Source organism: Peromyscus eremicus, chromosome 14, assembly GCF_949786415.1.
Source record: "Peromyscus eremicus chromosome 14, PerEre_H2_v1, whole genome shotgun sequence".
Classification (NCBI taxonomy): domain Eukaryota; kingdom Metazoa; phylum Chordata; class Mammalia; order Rodentia; family Cricetidae; genus Peromyscus; species Peromyscus eremicus.
In genome coordinates, this window is record NC_081430.1 from 66,741,989 (window position 1) to 66,764,863 (window position 22,875).

General features: G+C 36.3%; 1 protein-coding gene across 2 annotated transcripts in view; it reads left to right on the forward strand.

The window, feature by feature from the left end:
- The window catches only part of Tmem196 (transmembrane protein 196), a 56,174-nt gene that overhangs the window by 27,080 nt on the left and 6,219 nt on the right, over window positions 1–22,875 (forward strand). For both annotated transcript variants that reach the window (XM_059279726.1, XM_059279727.1), the window contains exon 2: window positions 22,471–22,527. In XM_059279726.1, coding sequence (XP_059135709.1) covers window positions 22,471–22,527 — 57 coding nt within the window. The remainder of the gene's footprint in view (window positions 1–22,470; window positions 22,528–22,875) is intronic.

Sequence of the window (22,875 nt, forward strand, 5' to 3'; positions counted from 1 at the left end):
TTTGCTATAGTAGGCCTGACACTGGGTTTCAAATCCAAACCTGTGAGTTGAATTTTGTCTCTGCCAACTGGGAAGCAGCTATTTCCATTTTGATTGGTTGGTCTGGTAAGGGAGGGATGATGGGGCAACTTTTTCGTTCTGCTTTTGTCAATGCAGCTTTTCTAGCTAGTGTACTAAAACTAGACACTGGACGTGGACTCATCTGGGTTTTTATTATGAAGGTGGCTCACATGAACAGCTGTTTCAATTTGTAAATCTATGAAGAGATGGTCACAGGAATCTCACTCATCTGCCAAGTTTTTCTGCCTTTGAAAATAATCTCATAAGCATTTAACTGTGGCTGAACATATCATTAGAAAATGTAATTGTTAATACTTAATTTTATTAATTCTTTAGTCTGCTTTCAGATGGTTCTAATTAAGATAAACATATCTATACCTCATTTAAAAAGATTTTCTTAGCTAGTTTTAAAAAACTCGAACTATCCATTTGTCTTAAAAGATAAATAGAACATATTCTTTACAAATTCACTTTTTCTACTTGTTTCTACATCATATAGTAAATCACCCTGACCATTTTTAGCCCCTTTGAACATGAAGATTATAATTATTTCCTGGATGTGTAAGTGTTCAAGCACAGTAATAACCATATTCATACAGGTAGCATGAGATAATATAAAATACAGATGCTTTAAGTCAGACAGTCCCAGATTCAAATACTAATTTTGCCATGCATTAGCTAAACAAATTTTCAGACTTATTTCAGACCAAAATTTCTTAAGTTTTTCTGTACCTGTTTCTTCCTAAAATATGGACTGAGACATTGCTTGGTGTTCCTTGATTGATGTAAACCCATAGTAACAATTTCATGTTTGATTACAATGTCTAGTTTTAGAAACCTTCATTCTTTCCAGTTCACATCACTACCTTGCTTTGGTCCTTACCCATATGATGAACATCTCGAAATATAAAAGGATTAATAAAAGAAATTTCATAGAAGGTTCTTATTATATAGGAAAATGCAAGTATACTGAGAAGGGTAGAACATTGATGATTTATAGGACACTGATGCTCCAGACAATAATAGGTTGTAAATAATTATGATCTATATCTATGGAAAACCTGAATTTTCTGAAAAGGTTAATCATTGATAAAGCAAATTTAGCTTTTGAAAAGTCATTCCCAGCTAGAAAGACCAGTATTTGAGTTATAAATTGAGACTCAGTGTTGTAAATTAGTTGGTAGCTACTGCCACCAAGTGGTAACAAAATACTTCTTCAGAGATGAACCCAATAGGCTTTAGAGGAAAATGAGGGGAGTTGTGTTTCTTCCCGTCCCATTGGTCCATAAACATCCAAGATATGATCTTCACAAAATGCTAGTCTTTGGTTTCTAAAACCACACCACCTTCAAATTCTGCTACAAATGGGTCTTAAGACTGCCAATGTCTTTCCCAGAAGGGTCCTCTAATACAAAAGTAAAGGGTACAATGATTGAATACTAACATAGTTGAGACAAAACCATAAAATTCTAAATTACTTCAGTCATAGACTTCAAATGGCTGGTGTGTAGATATTGACACTGCCACTTACTTGTTTGTTAATATGAACAAAAATTATTTGAGACTTACATTCCTCAGTTAAAATTTGGAGAAGTAATTAGATAACATGTGTATAAGGGTTAGCAAGAGCCTGTAGGTGCTCAGTAGAAGCAAGACTAATCTTTTATTATTTTGATGCCTATTTCAATGTATTTCCATTTCTTTCATTCGAATAAGAACTTATTGTTATTACGATTATTGCTGATATATGAACCCAACCCACAAAGAGATTCAAGCAAACTTACAAACTCTGTTACCTATGACAAATGTTTTAGTTATTTTTCTTTTGGTGTAATAAAATGCCATGACAAATAGCAACTTAAGGAATAGTCTATTTTGGATTGTAATCCCAGAAAGCTAAATGTCCTTAATGGCAGTAAACAACTGGAGGAGGAATCTGCAAAATCACATCTCAACCACACTCAGAAAGCAGAGAGTGAGAAATGGATGTGGGGGTGAGGTTATAAATCCTCAAAACCCACACCCAGTAATATACTCCACTATCTCTTCTAGAAAGCATCACCAACTTGAGACCAAATGTTTAAATACTTGAGATTGTGAGGAACATTTCTCATATAAACCATAACAACAAAGATATTTTATGATTTTCCTAGACCCAAAAAGAAACACACAGTGGGCAGACAGAACTTAAATATTTTAGGTTCTAAGTCTGTTTTGGGCCACTAAGACTTCTCTCTGATAAGCCCCCAAACAAGGCAATTGAGCCTACTTTTAGTTTTTGTAACTGTATTGTAAAGAATATCAATTAATATTTGTTGGATACTGTCTAAAATATGAAGTCTATATGTGGATGTAAATTATTCAATCATATACAATAGGGACTATAAGAATTATTCTTACTAAATAATTTTAAGTTAATTTAATTATTTAATTTCAAATAATGTTATGGTCCTCAGTTTTGCTAAATCTGACATTAGATAGAAAGAAGTCTCAATTCAGCAGTACATCTATACCTTGATAAATTCTTGACTAATTTATGATCATAAAAATACCTGTCCCAGCACAGTGCAAGGAACTAAAGTGCCTTTTGTTTAATCAGATATAAATTACACAGTACCACATGTAGATTTCTGAATTCTAATTAAACATCCATCCATGGAGCAAATTGTTAACAAATACATGGTATGTACTCACTCATAGGAGGATACTAGATGTAAAACAAAGATGACTAGACTGCTACTCACAACTCCATGGAGGCTACCTAGAAAACAGGACCCCAAGAAAGACACAGGGATCGCCCAATGACAGAGAAATGAATGAGATCTACATGAACAACCTAGACGTGAGTGGGGGTAATGAAGGGCAAATTTCGAGGGAAAGAGAGCTTAGGGGAGCGGAAGATCCCAGCTGAATCAAGAACAGAGAGGGAGAACAAGGAATAAGAGACCATGATAAATGAAGACCACATGGGAATAGGAAGAAGCAAAGTGCTAGAGAGGTCCACATAAATCCACAAAGATACCTCCACAATAGACTACTGGCAATGGTCGAGAGACAGCCCAACCTGACCTACTCTGGTGGTAGGATGGCCAAACACCCTAACTGTCATGCTAGAAATCTCATCCAATGACTGAGGGAAGCAGATGCAAAGATCCACGGCCAGGCCCCAGGTGGAGCTCCAGGAGTTCAATTGGTGAGAAAGAGGAGGGATTGTATGAACGAGAATTGTTGAGACCAAGATTGGAAAAAGCACAGTGACAAATAGCCAAACTAATGGAAACACATGAACTATGAACCAATAGCTGAGGAGCCCCCAACTGGATCAGGCCCTCTGGATAAGTGAGACAGTTGATTAGCTTGAACCGTTTGGGAGGCACCCAGGCAGTGGGACTGGGACCTGTCCTTAGTGCATGAGCTGGCTGTTTGGAACATGGGGCTTACGCAGGGACACTTTGCTCAGCCTGGGAGTAGGGGACTGGACCTGCCTGGACTGAATCTACCAGGTTGAACTGAATCCCCAGGGGAGTCTTTGCCCTGGAGGAGATGAGAATAGGGGGTGAGCTGGGAGGGAGGCGGAGGGTGGGGGAGGGAGGGGGAGGACAGGGGAATCTGTGGCTGATATGTAAAATTAAATTAAATTATAAAATAAAAAACCTTATAAAATAAAAAAATATATATCTCATAGGATTCGATTCCAACTCCATGTCAGAATTATTCCAGCGTTATCTTCTATACCCTAACAAGTGACCATTTATATTTCCCTTAAACATTCCCAGTAAAATGAAACTGATTTACTATAAGAGGGAGTCCAAGCTACAGTGTGGCCAAATCTAGTCATTAGAATGTACTAGAAATAAGTTGAAATCTCCCTATGTGCAACTCTTCTCCATTGCTGTCAGATACAGTATCAAGATACAGAAACAACAGGTGATATTCTATACCACCTCTAATTCCTATGTAGGTTGACCAATAGAATTTTGGGTGGAACTAGCTTTATTTAACATCACAAAAATGTATAATTTTTACATAGACTATCATTCATAAGTATTTAATTTCTCCAGGACTTTAGCTTTCTTTTTTTAATACAGATATCCTGAGTCTTTTGACTCAAAAAAAAATCCATATAAAAATCAGAATGAAATGTAAAAGAATCATCCTTGTGTTAAAGTAAACCACAAGGTATAGCACATCAGTGACCTCTAGCCCTTTGTCTCTTAAGATATGACAACCTATCGCCGGGCGGTGGTGGCGCACGCCTTTAATCCCAGCACTTGGGAGGCAGAGCCAGGCGGATCTCTGTGAGTTCGAGGCCAGCCTGGGCTACCAAGTGAGTTCCAGGAAAGGCGCAAAGCTACACAAAGAAACCCTGTCTCGAAAAACCAAAAAAAAAAAAAAAAAAAAAGATATGACAACCTCTTGGGATCCTCCTCACTGGGTCTCATTTGCAGGATGTGAGGTGGGAAGAGGACCTGGATATTAAATGAATGTGTATCAGGAAGGAGATAGATTTTTGTTGTTGTTGTTGTTGTTGTTGTTTGTTTGTTTTTTGAGACAGGGTTTCTCTGTGTAGCTTTGGTGCCTGTCCTGGATCTCACTCTGTAGACCAGGCTGACCTCGAACTCACAGAGATCTGCCTGCCTCTGCCTCCTGAGTGCTGGGATTAAAAGCATGCACCACCGCCGCCCAGTGGAGATAGATCTTCTTAACTTTTCTTTTGTATCCTCTTTTTTCATAATCATAGTCCTTTTAAAGTAATTTATTAAGGGATCAATGGAATGGTATTTATTTAAAGTTCAGTTCACACATAAATAGCCAAGAGATACAGCAAGAAGCTAAGACCTAAATATGATTTTGAATGTGAGGAGAGAGGAGAAACATTCTCTAGGAAATAGTTAACACCAAGGTGATAGCCATACTTATATGGCAGCCCTTGACACAAGAGAAACACCTCTTCAAACTTTATACCAAATATACATTATGTACTTTGTCAAGGAAAATCTTTTGACAAGATCATTTTCATATTACCCCTGGGTTGTTCAGAGGTAACATTAAATGGAGCAAGGGCACAATGAGTGATAATGTGGAAATCCCAAACTTTAGCTCCATTAAATGTTTGACACTGGGTTGCAATGTGATTTAGCATCTTCACTTCTCTACCCACAACATGAATATAGTAAAATGTGCTTTTGCAGTTTTTCTGTAGTTGTTGGAAGGAGAACTCGGCTAGTTCTCCTTCCCAAAATATGGAAAAGTGGAGAATTCTTTTAAATAGAGAATCAAAACTATTACCTTTTGGAATGTTTTAACAGGTATTATTAATGAAAGGACTGGATGCTGAGGATAAAGGTCCATCTTCAGAGACATCTTATAAATTTTCTTTTCACAAGGCTAGTAATAGCTAAAGGATAGTGATGGAGAATGCAGTGTTTAGTTTTCTTTCCAAAGCCATAAGCCACATTCTTTATTATAACCCCATTTAAATAGATAACTACATTATTATTTCTTCCTGCAACCTTTGTGGGTTTTTCAGTAAATGCACAACTCAACTCCAGGAAATAGGAAACCTGTCAAGCTAAATCTTTTTGGTTTCTGTGAGCCAGTACCTATTTTCTGGCTTGTTTTGACTGTGAGCTATTTTTGACTGACTATAGTATCTTTTCATAATACTACAGAGTGACAAATGTATAGTCCTCTACAACTTCACTGAAATGACAAAATCGCTGAGTCATGAAGAAAGGCCCTGATGAAAGGCTGGAAGAAGGGTTCAGATTTTGCAATGTTCTTCATCCAGAGGGAGTTATAAGCAATCACATTAATGACATAAATCAATGAAGCTCAGAAACCACCATTCGGAGCTATTCTGAAACAGCTCAGAAATTCAGCATCCTTGCTGTATCCTTAACTTCATAAATCATCTGCCTTTACTGTGCTTCAGTTAAACCATTTCCTTCCAGAATCCTGTTTGTAAACCCTCACTCTCCGGATTCATTTCCCAAAATCTAACTTGAACAGCTTGAATCATGTTTTTGTAAGACCTTATTTTAGAAATGTTGTAGCAATCAGAAAATTGTAATTTCTTAAAGAAAATTTTAATCTCTTTTCAATTTTGTAATTCCCTATTGTACTCTTTGAAATGTTCCCTTCCCCTCTGAGATGCTCACCCTCACTCTGCTTTATTGTTCTATGAAATAAGTTTGATATGATATATAGAATTTGATAGATATATAGAATGAAGAGATACTTTCCCTTTGGGAAACTCCAAGAATGTTTTATTAACAGTGCTCTGCAACTCTCTATATTTCCCTGGAATTTGGAAATATCTCTTTTAAGAGTGTTTAGTTTTCCTAGTCTATTTTTCTATGGTGATGAATTCTGTATAAATACATACAGGAAAAAATTACAATCTTATGTCCCATGCAAAATATGTATTATAAAATTGAAAGAACCTGAAGGATTAGAACTTGAAACTTGCATCTAATTATTTCACATGCCTCTAATCATCTGTTTCAATGACACTTAAGAGAGGGAGGTAGAGAATGATAGAGACAGAAAAATTTGGGTAAAAAGAAATTCTCCTCTGTTGATTCTCTTTAAAAGGCAATTCTCTCTCTCTCTCTCTCTCTCTCTCTCTCTCTCTCTCTCTCTCTCTCTCTCTCTCTCTCTCTCTCTCTCTCTGCTTGGAAGCTCTGAGTGGAATATTGGGGTCCATTTTTCCTTCAGTATTGGTATCCTGAACCTCAAAAATGATTCAACTTCACAGGATTTCGAGCAGCAGATGAAGCATAAAAGAATTTAAGAGGCCAACAATGCCAGTTCTTTGACGGAGGAAGTCAGCTGTAAAAGACAGACCACATAGAAAAGAACTGTGGGGAAAGAAACTATCACATGCTGTGCTTTCTTTAGGCTCCATTACTAGCAGTACTGCCAGCTCTCTGCACTCCACTGGGCCCCAACCTGGCCTGGCAGGATAAAGCACTCAGGCTACAGTTCAAGACAAAGCAAGGTTGTGTCATATATACGATCCATATGTGTCCCAGTGGCCACTAACTCACAGTTCAAAAGGGTACAACTGATGGCAAGCCTGTCTTCAATGTTGCCAAACTAAAGATTGTTGCCAACCAGCTAACCCAAAGCCTTTAATCTGTTGCAGAGGAGAGAGCTAGATGTCACTGTGAGGTTTGGTGGGTTGTAGATTATTACTGGTAAAGACTCCAAATATAATTTTTTTGAGATTATATGCATTGGTTCATTCCATAAAGCTATCTGAAGAAATCATTACCCATCATGGATCACTAAACCAGTCCACAACTGTGAGAGATGCACTGGCTGGCATCATCTCTACAGGCCCCAAGAACCATGGCCTTAGAAAGGACCATAATTTCCACCACACTATTGATGGTTCTCCCTGTGTATCTGGAGAGAAAAACAATTCTCTCCACCTCCACAATTATTGCTAACATAAAAAATGTTTGTTAAATTCATACCCAATATAAGACAATAAAAAGATAAAATGCATCTAAGTTGCAAAACAAAGGCATAAAATGCCTAAAAGAGCATCTGGAGAGAGAAGCATTAATTTCTCCCCACTGTGGTTGATTCAAGTAAGAATGAGAAAACATAACTCTTGCTAGAGTTATTTAAAAAGTAGCTTAACACCTGGGAATGAAGTAATGAATGTTCTGTGTGAAGACTGAGACCTTTCAGAAAACAGGACATTGATTCATCTGGTTATCTTTGTGATCTGATATTAGACACCAATCACTGTTTCCTTTAGGGCTATTCCCTAGCTACCCTGCAGGATGTCTTAGTTTCCAAACCTGGATAGTTCATAGTAGGATTAGCCCATCTAGTCCAAAACAGATAACTAAATAAGTGCTCTGAGTTTACAGCTAATATTCTTCAACTACAGAGAGCATACAAATTACCTTGATGTTAATCCAACGTGTAAATGTTTAGATTTTGCCCACCAAAATTTGAATCAAGAGAGACCTACTAGAGTGTATTTCTAATGAATATCTCCATGTTATTTTGAGGAATATTGAAATGACCTACAAAATCATATTTGGAAAACATTCTCCCTGTACTTTGCAACTCAGGCCAATAGGGCAAAAGTAGGTCCATTTTTCAAGATAGCCAGAAGAAGGTCTTTAAACATTGCCTTTGGTGAACAGGCACAGAGTGTTTACATTACCTAAATCTCAGAGAGCTGCTGCATACCCTGTAGTGGATTGATATATATTCACACAAAATTACTATGCAAAGATTAGTTCTGAAATTGAGAGATTTGATCAGGCTGAGTGAGATCTCATAAAAGATTTCAAATTGAGAACATAAAGTCAAGATTTTCACTAATGTGACTTTTTGAACTTATCCTTAGGAGCCCTTTATTCTTTGTTTTGAGTAATATTTTTCCTAGAATAAAAACTCAACAAAGATGGCAATTACCCAGCTTTTGTCATAGCTCTTCTAAAAAGGGTCATTGATCTTAAAACATGCTATACTATACCTTCCTTTGTTTGTAAACTGACATGACTTACCAGGAATGATAGCTGATGGCTTATAAAAACAACAAACCAAAAACCAAAACCAGCCAGCCAACCAACCAAACAACAACAACAATAAAACTCTACAAAATAGCAAAGAAAATGAATGCATTTTAAAAATATTCTAATGTCTTAAAACCCCAGTTTTTACTCTTCTGTTTTGGTGGTTTCAAAGTTATTTCATCCAAACTGAATGAAGATTATCTATATTTTCTCCAGAAGTAAATATTTGCAATGTGACTTAAGACAGTGTATATTTTAGTTTGCTTTCTGTTGCTGTGGTAAATACCATGATCAAAAGCAATTTTGGAAGAAAGGGGTACACTTTTGCTTACAGATGAGAGTCCATCTCCCAAGGAAGCTATGGCGGGAGCTCAAGGCAGGAATCTGGAAGCAGAAACTGAAGCAGAAGCCTTAGAGGAAGACTACTTATTAGGTCACTTCTAGGCTTATGCTTATCTGCCTTGCACATACAGTCCAGGCCTGTCTACCCAGGAATGGCACTGCCAAAAGAGCTGGACCCTCCTATTTAAATTAGCAATCAAGAAAATGCCTCACAGACATAGCCACAGATCAGTCTGACAGAAGCAGTCCTTCAACTGAGCTACCCTCTTCCCAGATGTGTCAAGTTTACAAATAAGATCAATCATCACAGTATAGGTTTCAAGGCCTTAACATGAGATAAAGATGATATTGAACTTTATCGTTTCTAGCAGTATGGAAGCTAGGAGTAACCATTAGCAATCAAATGACAATATTGAGACGCCACTACCTTTTTACTTTCACCAAGGCAGGTAAGCTATTCTATGCCTATTCTTAAAGCAAAACTCACTCTCTGACATTGATTTAATCAATTATAGTCTCGGATATATATTCATAGGTAACTTTCCTGACTCATATTCTGTCTCACATAAGAATGGAACCCTTTTTTTGAGACAGAGAAATCAATTTTTACCTCCAAAAGAAGAAGCTTTTCCATTCATAACTCAGGACTAAGGTAAAATCCTTTCCACTGACTTTGATCTAGCCTACACTACATATATTACCACATCAGAAGCAGCTGAAGATTCAGAAAGAGCTGACTAAAACCAACAAAGGCAACACCATCCAAATTGTTTCACTGAGGACAGAATTAATCATCTCACCAATTATAAATATTTTTGGCAAAAAGAGTAGTTAACTAAATTTGACTCTGTAAAAAAGATGATATTCCAGCTGTGTTTTAGAACTGATCAAAATGGATTCACTTTGGCTTATTTTTGTTCATTCACTTTGAAGTTACAGTATATCATGTAGAAATTTTATTCCAAAATCAAGAGCCAGTAGGTATGCTGTGGTAGAGTAGAAGTCAGTAAACAAATGATCTGTCACTTAAACAATGCCAGCAGTGGAATATAAAACAGTACATTAAATTCCACTTATATATGGAGTTCATACCAAGTTCAATACAGATTCTGTAATTTTTATAGTAACTTGCCTATCATGAAGCAAAATCTCTTTTCTAACACATTTTTCTAGAGTGTTAAAAAGCTGTCAAAATACTTTGAAAAACTTTATTTTGGCTATTATGAATTTTGAGGCTACACAATCCTTGTAATCTAAAGATCACTCAAGGTGTAACTTTCCACTTTAATCTGGAGTAGTTTATGTTTCAGTATATTTGACTGAGAAGAAAGTAAACCTCTTGGTGAGCTTCATGTAGCTTCATGATATGCTTCATTTTCTTCAAGAAAGACTGATCTCAATTCTTAAAAGCTACCCTTTGGTACTTTAGATTTGTGCCTGGAAAGTCTAATCCTAGTATGATCTGAATTCTAGTCAATTCATCATAAAAACCCAGTCTTTTGTATGGGTAAGCAACCTTGGGGTTGTGATTAAAGACACTTTAGCAGAGTTCTTAAATGCCAAAATATGGGCTGACTTCTCGAAGAATTTTCCAAGTTAGCTTTAATGGTCAAATTAACACAATCTAGAATCTTCTGAAGAGAGTATCTTAATTTAGGGATAGCCTAGATCATATAGGGCATGCCTGTGGGAGATTGTATTGATTAACTGATGTATAAGGGCATAGCCCACGATGGGCAGTACCATTGTTTGGCCGTGTGGTCCTGGGCTATACAAGAAAGTTAGTTAAGCATGAGCCTGGGATTAGGTGAGCCAGAAAGCAGTTTTTTCTTGGTTTCTGCTTCAAGTTCCTGCCCTGACTTCCCATAATGATGGATTGTGACCTGGAAATGTAAGCCTAATAAATCCTTTGCTCCCTGTACTAATTAGGGTTTCTATTGCTTTGAAGAGACACCATGACTATGGCATCTCTTATAGAGAAAAACATTTAATTGTTGTGACTTGATTACAGTTCAGAGGTTCAGTCCATTATCATCATGGAGGTATAGGGTGACATGCAGGCAAACATGGTGCTGGAGCTGAGAGTTCTACATCTTGCAGGCAACAGGAATTGAACTGAGACACTGGGTGTAGCTTGAACATATATGAGACCTCAAAGCCCACCTCCACAGTGACAGACTTCCTCCAGTAAGGCTATACCTACTCAAACAAAGCTACACCTTCTAATAGTGCCACTTCCTATGAGCTTAAGGGGATCAACTACATTCAAACTACCACACTCCTCTATGATGTCTTTAGTCAATATATTTTATCACAGAGACAGAAAGGAAACCAGAGCAAGCTTGTTTATGGACTTTTTAAAATACAGGGATCATGAAACTGAGTGATTCATTAGCACAGATGAATCTCAGTGGGCTACCTACATAATATCTGTACTTTGTGAAAATAAGAGGAACTTTTTAAACCTTTCTGAATAATCAACACTTGCATATGATGCAAAAATGTGTCAGTTCAAAAGAAGAAAAATCTTTCCCTTCATCATTTTGCAATCACACTTCTAGCTCAGGTAATAACAGTTATTGTTTCCTTTCTGGTTTTCCAGAATTTGTCTACATATGTATACCAAGTTGTCTGTAAGTTGTATTATATTTTCTTCTTGTGCAAAAAGTACTTTAAAATATATATGTTTCTATACTTTTCTTTTTTTGCATAAGTGTACCTGAACTTTCTGAATCACAATATAGTTGTGTTTCTAACATTCTATCATAGGTTCAGAGACTTTAACTGAATTAGTCAGTTCTCTGCTGAATGACACTTGGGATTGTCCCTCTTATGGTGTCAATAGCAATCTGAAACAAATCAGTACACACATATCTTGCTCACTTGTAGCCTTGAATAAATTCTCAAATATAAGACTTGTGGCAAAGGAGATGTACACATATGTGTGAATACATGTGCTTTATGTATGAAATGTTGATTACTGCTCCCAAATACCTCTCAAGCTATCATCTATAAGCCATATGTTACCAGTTATCTATGGTTCATTACAGTTTATCTACTCAGTGATTGTTTTCTATTTCTGTTTTTTAGTGATTGATAAAGCCTACAGAAGGTTTCAAGTTAGTTAGGTAAATACTTGAAAGAACAGTCGAGGTATATGGAAGACTATGCTTTTAGCTTTGTTGGAACTATTGCAACATTCTCCTAAGCAGCTGTAGTATTACCATTTTCACAATCCACCCAAGAGAATTATTGTTACTCCAGGTCATTAGTAATTTCTCTCACCAAGGGCTTTGTTTGTTGGTATCTCTGGTGCTTGTTTCACATGTTAGCCTGTTCTGCTTCTCCTTCTGCTGCTGCTGCTTCTTCTCCTCCTTCTCCTCCTTCTCCTCCTTCTCTTCCTCCTCCTTTTCCTCCCCCTCCTTCTTCTTCTTCTGCTTCCTTCCCTTCCTTCCTTCCTTCCTTCCTTCCTTCCTTCCTTCCTTCCTTCCTTTTTCCTTCTTCCTTCTTCACCAAATATATCTTCTTCCCTGAGGTGTCTTGATAGATATTTTCCTTTTTCTTTTTCTATGAGAAGCAGGACAAAAGAAGAGGCCATACTGCACATTTGAAAGAGTAGAAGGCCAGAGATCTGCATACCAACCATCACTGACACATTATAATCTCTCATGTTGTAAATCTCTTCTGCCCTCTGGCCAACCTTGACTTTAGGCTTCCTCTTCTCTAATGTGAGATTGGGAAGGGCAACTTTTTTTTCTCTAAATATTGAAACTCCTAATTATCAGCAAGTTGATATCTGCACTGGTTAAATTTGAAGTTGTTATTGTAGTTTTATTTAAAAAAACATATTTTCATATAATTTATGTTGATCTTGTTTTCCCCTCCCCAAACTTCCCAGATCCTACCCACCTAACTTTATGTTCTCTCTTCCTTCCTCTCTCCTCTTTCTGTTTCCAAAAAAAGAAAAGAAAAAAAGAAAACCAAAAGAAAAGAACAAAAAAAGTAACAGAAAAAAAATGACCAAAATGAAAGAAAAAACCCACAAACAAAAAGATGGACTCTGCCCTTGAGTAAGGCTGTGACTTTGTTTCAGTTCTGACAGTTTCCCCCTGCCTTTGTCATTTGGTGTTTGGGTTTGGGACTCTGTCTGAGTCATTGTATTCTATAAATAAAAAGGAAAATTCAGGCTTTTGCCCATATTTTAATTTAGTTTCTATTTTATGGTTGATCTCACCTAATTCTGTCTCCTTCCTTTTAATATTTTTTCTGTGATTACTTGTATATACGTCTTTCTCGTGCCTATTTTCTCAATTGTTAACATACAATTACTCAGATTTTTCCAGATCATCCCATGTCATGGTTGATTATAGATCTAATTAACTTTAAGCATAAAAATATTTGGAGAAAATTTAGGAAATGTCAGAGGTTTAGAGGGAAAGTCTATTAACAATGATGAAAGGCCAGGTTGGGCTTAAATTACAAGAGGATGAAATAACTACCTGTTTCTAAAAGCTATTAGAGATCAAACAATCCTGACTTATTGAACTTCTGTTATGAACTTAGACAATATCTCTCCAGTGAAGAGCCCTTAATTTGGCCTTCATGCTTTTCCACATCACTCTGAAAGTAATCATGGAGCAATTGCTACTGTACAAGCTGAAGTGAGTTGGTTCACTGCTAAGTAAGGTAGTTATGCATGTGAATCTTAGGTCATGTGATTCTTGGACCCATACTGTACTCAGAAATCACCTGGGAAGATTGAAAAGTGCTGACACCTGATTCCACTCAACATTCCAATGATTAATTCCCAGTCTATTTTAATTGAGCTGCTGCCAATCTTGAGAACCATTGACTTTGGAAAGATTTTCCAAATTGATGTACATTTTACACAAATAGCTTTTACAGGAATTATTAAGGAAATGCAGTCCCAAAGGAAGAAGCTCCAGGACATTAGGGTCATTGGTCTGTGTCTAGCCAGAGTTTATGGTTAATCATATCAGGACAATATCAAGAAATAAAACTGTTACAATGTGCATTTTATGTGTAAACTTTCAAAGTAATCATTTTGAGAAAGTTAATAGTGATCATTTTTAACTGAGAAATTATTAGAGTGTGGTTAAAAAATTTAAGAGCCAACAGTGGCCAATTTATACAATTTTCAACCCAGTTACAGAATAAACATAGCACCTAACCAGCACTGGACCATATTTAATCAATTTTACAGCTTTTAACATTTGCGGTTTTCTTGATAATATTTCTGTACTGATTTACATGAACTGGTTTTTATAAAACAATGTAAAATAGTAGTAATTGTTGAAGTATTTAGTTCAGTTTGCAGTTCAGTAAATTGGGGTAAGAAAAGTAAGGCTTCTTCTGCTTTCGGATCAGCACATCTTCTGTTTAACTTTGGTGCAAATCTATTTATCTGAAGCGATTAATGTAGAGTGAGAAATAATTTTAATAGTCTGTCTTAAGACTAGACTGGCTCATCATCTCTATAATTTGATCTACCACCATGCCCTTGGCCAAATGTGATGTCATTCTCAAAATCCTATGTTTGAATATGAGTTTTACAAGATGCTTTGGCTCAAAATTCAAGATCTTTATATTCAGAATAAAAATTGTGTATTTTATTTAATTGTTGATTTAAGTTTTCAATGTGACAAGAATCATTCTAGTGAGAAATGACATTTTGATCTTCTTATGATTATCTTTGAGATGCCATAGTGTTCAAATTCTGTTACTCATGACCTGTGGTTGGCTCATGCTCCAAACAGTAAGTAACCCAGTACTATGATTAATCTCCAAGGTCAATGGCCTACCCTCAGCTTTACTCACCTCCACATACAAGTTCTTCTTCTTTGTCATTATCTGTTCCTCAGGTTAAAATTTTAGTACTTGTTATTCACATTGGCAAGGCTTACAGTGTAAGGCAGGCAGATGATGGAAAGGGTTCTTTGTTATTTTAGGCATCTGGCCTCAGCGTTGATAATTTTTCAATATTATGCACCCTCCTTCTTGTTACAGCAAGTTCTGCCTTGTATAGATAACTGGTCTAGAGTAGAAGGTTCTTTTTTCCAATAGGTGGCCTTCACTTAGTATGGGCATAGGGTATTAAGCCTAAGTTGAATTCCTGCCTTCCTTAGGTGAAGACTCTTTCTTATACTTTTTTCCTGGTTATATTTGACATCTACACTTACACATGCCATGGAAATAAAAAGGCTTTGCTTATTTCTTTTTTGTAAATTGTTGCTGTCTTTTAAGCCACAGCTGTCTGAGTCAGCAACTGCAACTACTAGCAGCAATTAAGCTGCAAGGGCTGGAGACAGAGGGAATTATGTTCCCTCAGGCATCAACTCTTCCAAAGCTATTAAGGGAATTTAACTAAACCTCTCTCCCTCTAAAGAATTCAAGATTCAAAGGTTAAGGTGGAAGTCTGCTCTTCAGAGACTGAATAGCAAATAGCTCACCTCCTCTCCTTGCTGGCATCCTCCAAAAAGCCCTCATGCTTCTCCTTGCCCCTCCTTAAAAACCCTTCTCCACTTACCTCCTCCCTACTACTTCCTGTCAGCTAGTTGTTGACTCGGCCTTCTGACTGCAGGTGAATTTTATTTAATCAAACACATCTTTGCATCATTAAACAAATGTTCCAGAACATATACAAAAGTAACACACCTTAAAATAATATTCTACAACATTTCCCCCTTTTTGTCTAAACAAAAAAATGGAAGGTTTTAACTTTAACATAATAAAACTGTACACAATAGGAACAATTATCAAGTAAAGATTACATTCACAATGTAATGAATTCCAGTTTATTTGTGTCTGGCAAATTAAAAGAAAATTTAATGAGTCTAAAGTTTTATCATAATTAAGGAAAAGTGCAACTATATCTAGTCTCCAAGTCCATCAAAGACTCCAGAAGGATAATATCATTTGAGTAAACAAAAAGTGCATTGCAAATAACTTCCAAAACTCTAGCAATAACAGAGACATTTGAATGCCTGGACAGTCACCCAAAGTTCCTTCTGTAAGGGCATCCATCTTCAGCCTACAGTATCTGGCAGACTTCTCAGTGAAGCAGAAAATTTGAAGGATTGTCCTGCCTTGTATTGGCAAAGTTCATCAGTCACTTTTCTCTGTGACCTGTGGAATATCTAACAGCCTCTTCTGTGAAGCAGAAATTTTGAAGGACTGTCCTGCCTTGTTTTGGTAGAGTTCAACCATTCTTTTCCCTGCATGTCCTGCATGTACAAACTGCATAGCACATTGTCAGCAGTCAAAGGCAAGAATAGATTTTGCCCAGTGGCTAACATTGCCACAATGAAAGAAAACTCCATAAGAAGTTTCTTCAATGCCCATCATCTTCTCTGAAGTAAATTGGTGCTGCCAGGAACAGATGTGCCTCATTGTCATAAAAAACTTTAAATTAACAAAACATTTTAAATGCCATATTCTATATGTCTTTGAAGTATTTGAAGACCATCTATCTAAAATATATCTATTTAACCTAGAAAATATACCTAACATATTTACAAATTTAGTTGTTATAAATGACTAACTACTGACCTATGTTTCTTGATTGTCTTATATGGTTTATAATAATAATAGCTTTCAAAAACTAGAACTTTACCTTACATTTTTAAGTGAACTGCATAGATACAATACCTTAAACAAGAGTAGAAACATATATACAATATGTGGTAACAAAAACAACGTTAAATATGTATCAATATACAAAAACCCTTTAGATAAGAGTAGAAACATATATACAGTGTAACAAAAATAACTTTAAATACTTTAAACAAAAGTAGAAATATGTATATATATGTGTGTGTGTGTATGCATACTGTGTGCTGTAACAAAAATTACTTTAAATTTACATCAATATACAGAAGTCCTTACAAAAACAAAATACTTGAGATCAATAGTTGTCCCTTAGTTTATATTAGATTCAATAATCTACCCTATTATTTAAAGTAGATTCAACTATCTAATCTTCCATCCTATCATTCCTATATCCCCCCTTTATTTCTTTTTTCCTTTTTTCTTTTTTTCAAAGAGATCCCTGAATATAATATCATTTGCATAATTTTCTCCCTTTCCAATACCAGTAACCATTAATAAACAACCCCTATAAATGATGACAAGCATCCATAACCCACTAAATGACCAAAGACCACCGACACCCTCCAACTCTTGGGAATGTTGATGTAGTTTTTCTCCATACTGCTTCTTGTTGTCTACTGAAGAAGCATCTTTAGGATCCCAGAGAGAAAATTTTGAGAAAATGACCAAGTCCTGGGAAGTCAAGCTATAATCTTTATTGATAGATATCACCTGTCATGGTTCAGGAGGTCTTGCCTGATCAAACCTGATCCATGTTATTCCTGAAGGAATCCACAACCTTTTTGTCTCCTGTGGGAACAAAACTTCAAAGCATTTTTTACTTCCACTTAACAAATATATTTTTTTACTTTTTAAAAGTTAAAGAATTCATAAAGTATATAGGCTGATTTATTTCAACAGTCCCTCTTTCAATTCCAGGTTTCTTTGAAGCTGTCCTTCACTTTTCAACAATCAAAGAATTAAAAATCAACACAACATACAAGATCTAGATTTCCTGTATATTTCACATCTTACATGGCTTTTTTCTTTTATATTACTTTTACTCTCTTTAAAGACTTTATTATTATTTTTAAACTATTCATTTCTTTCTATGACTATACTCTTTTTCTTTTCTTAAGCTTATGCACGTTGTTAAACACACTATAACCTGTTTAGAGGTTTTTCTGTCTGAACCTCTTTTATTGTGTATCTTCAGCCTTTTTTGACTGTATGAGCAAACCTTTAACTGCTAACCTACACCTGGATCCTCTGCCTGTGGCTCTCAGCTGGCTCTGCCTACTTCTCTGGTCATGAATACCAATTGTGAAACTCACAGCTGATAGGAGGTTTGTCTGACCAGGAACTGCATTCAACCTTCCTAGAGCACTAGAATGGCAAACTTGCACTGTGGTAGGCATTTTAACTTAGTTTTTTGTTCCTACTTAACATACTAGCTGCTCAAGGGCTCAGTGTTCCTGTAGAAACTGTCCAGCAGAAACTCTTACAGGAGTCATATTTTTTTAAAGCTTTCTCAGGCACTACAGAAATTCGAGCACCACAATGGTACACCAAAATGTTGTTTGTTTTTGCTCTTTTGAGGGACCTACCACCCAGCTCCCAAATAAATATATGCAGAGGCTTATTCTTAATTATGAATGCACGGCCTTAGCTTGACTTACTTCTGCCAGCTTTTTTTTTTAACTTAAACTTAACCTGTCTGTCTTTTGCCTCTGGGCTTTTCCTGTTCTCTTACTTCTGTAAATCTTACTCTTACTCTGTGGCTTGCTAGGTAGCTGGGTAGCTGGCCCCTGAAGTCCTCCTCCTTCTCTGACTACTTCTCTTTTTCCTCCCAGATTTCTCCTTCTATATATTCTCTCTGCCTGCCAACCCCCCATACTTTCTCCTGCCTTGCCATTGGTTGTTCAATTCTTTATTAGACCATCAGGTGTTTTAGACAAGCACAGTATCACAGCTTCACAGAGTTAAACAAATGCAACATAAACAAAAGTAACGTACCTTAAAATAATATTCTATAACACTTTACTAGCTATCTTCTAGTACTTATAGATATTGTTTCTTAAAAGAGGATGACTAAGAAAGAAACAGGGTTTTACACAAACATCTACACACACACACACACACACACACACACACACACACACACACACACTGAATACCTGTGCTTTTTATCTCTCCCATGTTCTGCAACAGGTGACAGTCTGACTTTCCAGACTTTCTTTGGAGGACTTTGCTTATCCTTTGATCAAAATGTTTTTATTATTTTAGAATCTTAGTTCTTAAGTGGGCTCTAGAAAAGTTATCATTCTGCATTTTGGAGTAGAAATTATATCCTTGCTTGTTTCTATACCATAAACAAAAATAATAATCTCTATGGTCTTTTCATAAAAAGTTCCACACACTTAAAACATAGAATGCTAATTTCACAATAGCTTCACTTTGTTTGATGATCTTCGATGCCTCTAATTCACTTATTTTTATAGTATAGCACTTGATGACTTATCATTGTGTACCAAGACTAATTAGATTAGACCACCTGTGAAGTACCTTTTCAGTGCAATGGCTTGCTGTAAATAAAGATAAACAATAGAATAAAAGATAAATTGACTACTTTGTTGGGGTGCTACTCTTCTCCATAAATTATGATGGCTAAGTTTAAGCCAAAAGCTCTTCAACTGTACTTCAAATTTCCATTATTTTAAATACCCTAACTAAAATAACTATTACAGAAGATGTTTTAAATACTCGACTGAAGGTCAATTGAAAAATGTCACCTAACTTCTCTCCTACTATACATTCTCCCTCCCCAAGTCCTTAGCGCCATCCAAGTGAAGTGGCACAGTAGGAAGGAGACATTTCCTCACATCTAGGTGTCTCAACCAAGTGTCTGGAATGGAGAATTCTGCTTGTGTTGTTCTGGCCCTTTGAGTCTTGCTATAAATAAATAATGGCAGTATAAATAGATTTCAAGACAAATGAAGGAACAAAAATGTGCTGCTACCAAATTATTTGAAAATAAATTTGGGTGAATTGACTTTCAGGTTGAATAACAGATTAGTGAAATTTGAAGAGAAGGGCAAGCTTAGGCTTTGATCTAAAGCTTGCGGAGCTAAAAGGAACATAATTTGTCCATCCTGGAATTGCTTGAGCACAGTCTTGAAACCTGTGAGATAGAAACAATACAAAAGACTCTACAAAGTTCAATATATGTTTTGGTCCATAACATTGGTTTTATACTTAGAAAATATTTCTTATTTATCTGAATTTATGCAAATATACTAAATTGTTTTTTCCTATGGCATTTGCAAAAATTTGTACATATAAACATTCAAAGTACTCCATGTTAATTTTCCTATATGATGTTTGGAAAGATTAGCTAAATTCTTTGATGAAATAACTAATCTGTGGTGATATTTTATCTGTATACCCCAATAAAGTTTATCTGAGGATCAGAGGAAAAAGCCAGCCACTATAGTAAACAGAGGTCAGGCAATGGCAGCACACACCTTTAATCCTATCACTTAGAAGGCAGAGATCTGTCTAGATCTCTGTGAGGTCAAGGCCACACTGAGAACAGAGCCAGTTGTGGCGGTACATACCTTTAATCCTAACACTAACCATAAAGGTCTGGAGGTCTGTACAGACAGACAGGAAGTGACAGAGCTGGGCAAGAAGAGGAAGTGATGTAGCTGGGCAGAGAGGGGAAATGAGATGGCAGAACAGAAAGGTATATAGATGTAGGTGTACAGGAAGTAGGTCACTTTGGCGGAGGATCTCCCAAGTGGTAAGAACATGGCTGGCTTCTTTCTGCTTTTCTGATCGCTCAGCTTTTTATCCCAATATCTGGCTCTGGGTTTTTTATTAATAAGACCATTTAGCAATTCTTATAATTTCCCCAGTAATTTGAAAGGTTATCTAATATCTTTACCAAGTTTTTGTGTATCCTGTGCTCACTAACTTCTCTTGCTACATACTACCTCATTTATAACTGTCATGTTCTCTTACAGGAGAGTCCCTTCACAGCAGCTTCCCTTACCCATTGTTTTTCAATATATTCCTCACATGCATATTGTAGCACGAATTGTTAGAAGATCTTATTAATAAAAACAAACCCAGAGCCAGGTATTGGGGTGAACACTGGAAGATCAGACAGACAGAACAGGCCACAGAGTTAACCTCACCTTGCCAACTTCTCAGCTAATCCTGTTTCCTCAAACTGGAAACCTCTGAGTCCTCATCCAGAATGAATCCCATCTGAACTGCTGCTAAAGCCTAAAATCTTAACCAGGCTCTAGTTCCTGGCTTTCACACCTTATATACCTTTCTGTTTCCTGCCATCACTTCCTAGAATTAAAGGCATGTGTCACCATGCCTGGCTGTTTCCAGTGTGGCTTTGAACTCACAGAGATCCAGATGGATCTTTGCCTCTGGAATGCTAGGATTAAAGGTGTGTGTGCCACCATTTTCTGGCCTCTATATCTAGTGGCTGTTCTGTTTTCTGACCCCAGATAAGTTTATTAGTGTTCACAATATATTGGGGAACACAATATCACCATAGTGTATTATTTCAGAGGAGTATTAGAATACTTTGATATATGTTTTATAAAAATATATCCAGATACAAAATACTTAGTTAAAACTAGTTAAGTTATTATCTATGACTTGAGATCTTTTGAAATTTTTATTACATTTATTTATGAAATTGTGTGTGTGTGTGTGTGTGTGTGTGTGTGTGTGTGTGTGTGTGTATACATGTGTTTACACATGTGGACATCAGAAAACAACCTGCAGGAGTTGGTTCTTTCCTTCCACTATGTGAGTCACAGAAATTGAACTCAAGTTGTCAGGTTTGGTGGCAAGAGCCTTACCAACTGTACTACAACAAAAAACAAAAAAATTAAAAATCAAATGGAGCCGGGGCGGTGGTGGTGCACGCCTTTAATCCCAGCACTCAGGAGGCAAAGCAAGGCAGATCTCTGTGAGTTTGAGGCCAGCCTGGTCTACAAAGGGAGATCCAGGAAAGGTGCAAAGCTACACAGAAAAACCCTGTCTCAAAAAAACAAACAAAAAAAAAGAAACCCTGCCTCAAAAAAAAAAAAAATCAATTGGAAGCAGGTTTGTTAGCAAATCTGAAAGCCGTTAACTTTCTTATTATTTATTTATTAATTAATTATTTAACTACAGATTAGGCCAACTCAAGTATGAACAAATTTGCATTCTAACAGTCCTAAATATTTCCATATAAATTAAACACTTGACTATTTTATGACACAAAATACCTTTATCATGGGTAGATGATTTAATGTAGTTGGTTCTGCAAAGCAGCTTTGTAACCAGTTTCTATTTATATGAAATTGTATGCTTGGTCTGTTTGGGTTCTTTAGACATGCTCAGAGAAACAATCTTCCTGTCAGAATGATGTAGTCATTGTTCCAAAATGAGAAGTACAAATAATGTCTATATGGAGGATGATCTCCTTGTTTGAAGTCTTATCTTTTTATCTGGGTTATCTTCCCTATCCATATAATAACCCATTGAGGTCTAAGGGTTTACTACAAGTCAATGCAGTATAACATGTTTGTATCTGAGAAAGTGGAAAAGGAAAAGACAGTGGAATAAAGCAGGAGGAGCAAAATTCTAGTTTCTTTACTTCACATTTTTTTTTCCTGGTGACAAACTGATTTAAGTTTTGCTTAGGTCTCACAACTAGCTTTAAAAAAAAAATTTAGCCTTTGATATTCCACAACAAGGTTTTTTTTGGGGGGGGGGGAGGGTTAATGAGAATTCTAAACATGTAAGCTTCCTGGTAGCAAGTGTCATGAACGGATTATAATAAGTTAAAAATCTAAGCTTCTCCTCTCTATGTAAATGCAATAATTCTTCTTTTCTTTTGCAGTTTCTTCTTTGTGGCATATGTGGAATACTGTGTGCCAAAAAAAAATCTGGACTTGTTGTAAGTTTTTCTCTTGTTTGTATCCTATGATGAAGGGTTTGAAATTTAGGCATTCAAAACAGAAATGAAGACTAAAGAAATTTTTTCTACTTAATGTTGCTAATTAAGGATTAAAGGGAAACTGAGAAGCAAATATTGGGCTTATTGATTCAAAGAAAACTATCAAGAATGTAAGAGACAAGAAAAACACCAAAGTCCCTGAGAAGCTTTTATATACCCTTTAAATACTTGAATATTCAAACTTTAATGTTTGCTATACAGGAGAGTCTATGTTTTTCTACTTAGAGATTCCCAAGCCATCACCTGCGTCCTCCAGGGAGCTAGTAAATGTAAAACTTATTCTGTGGG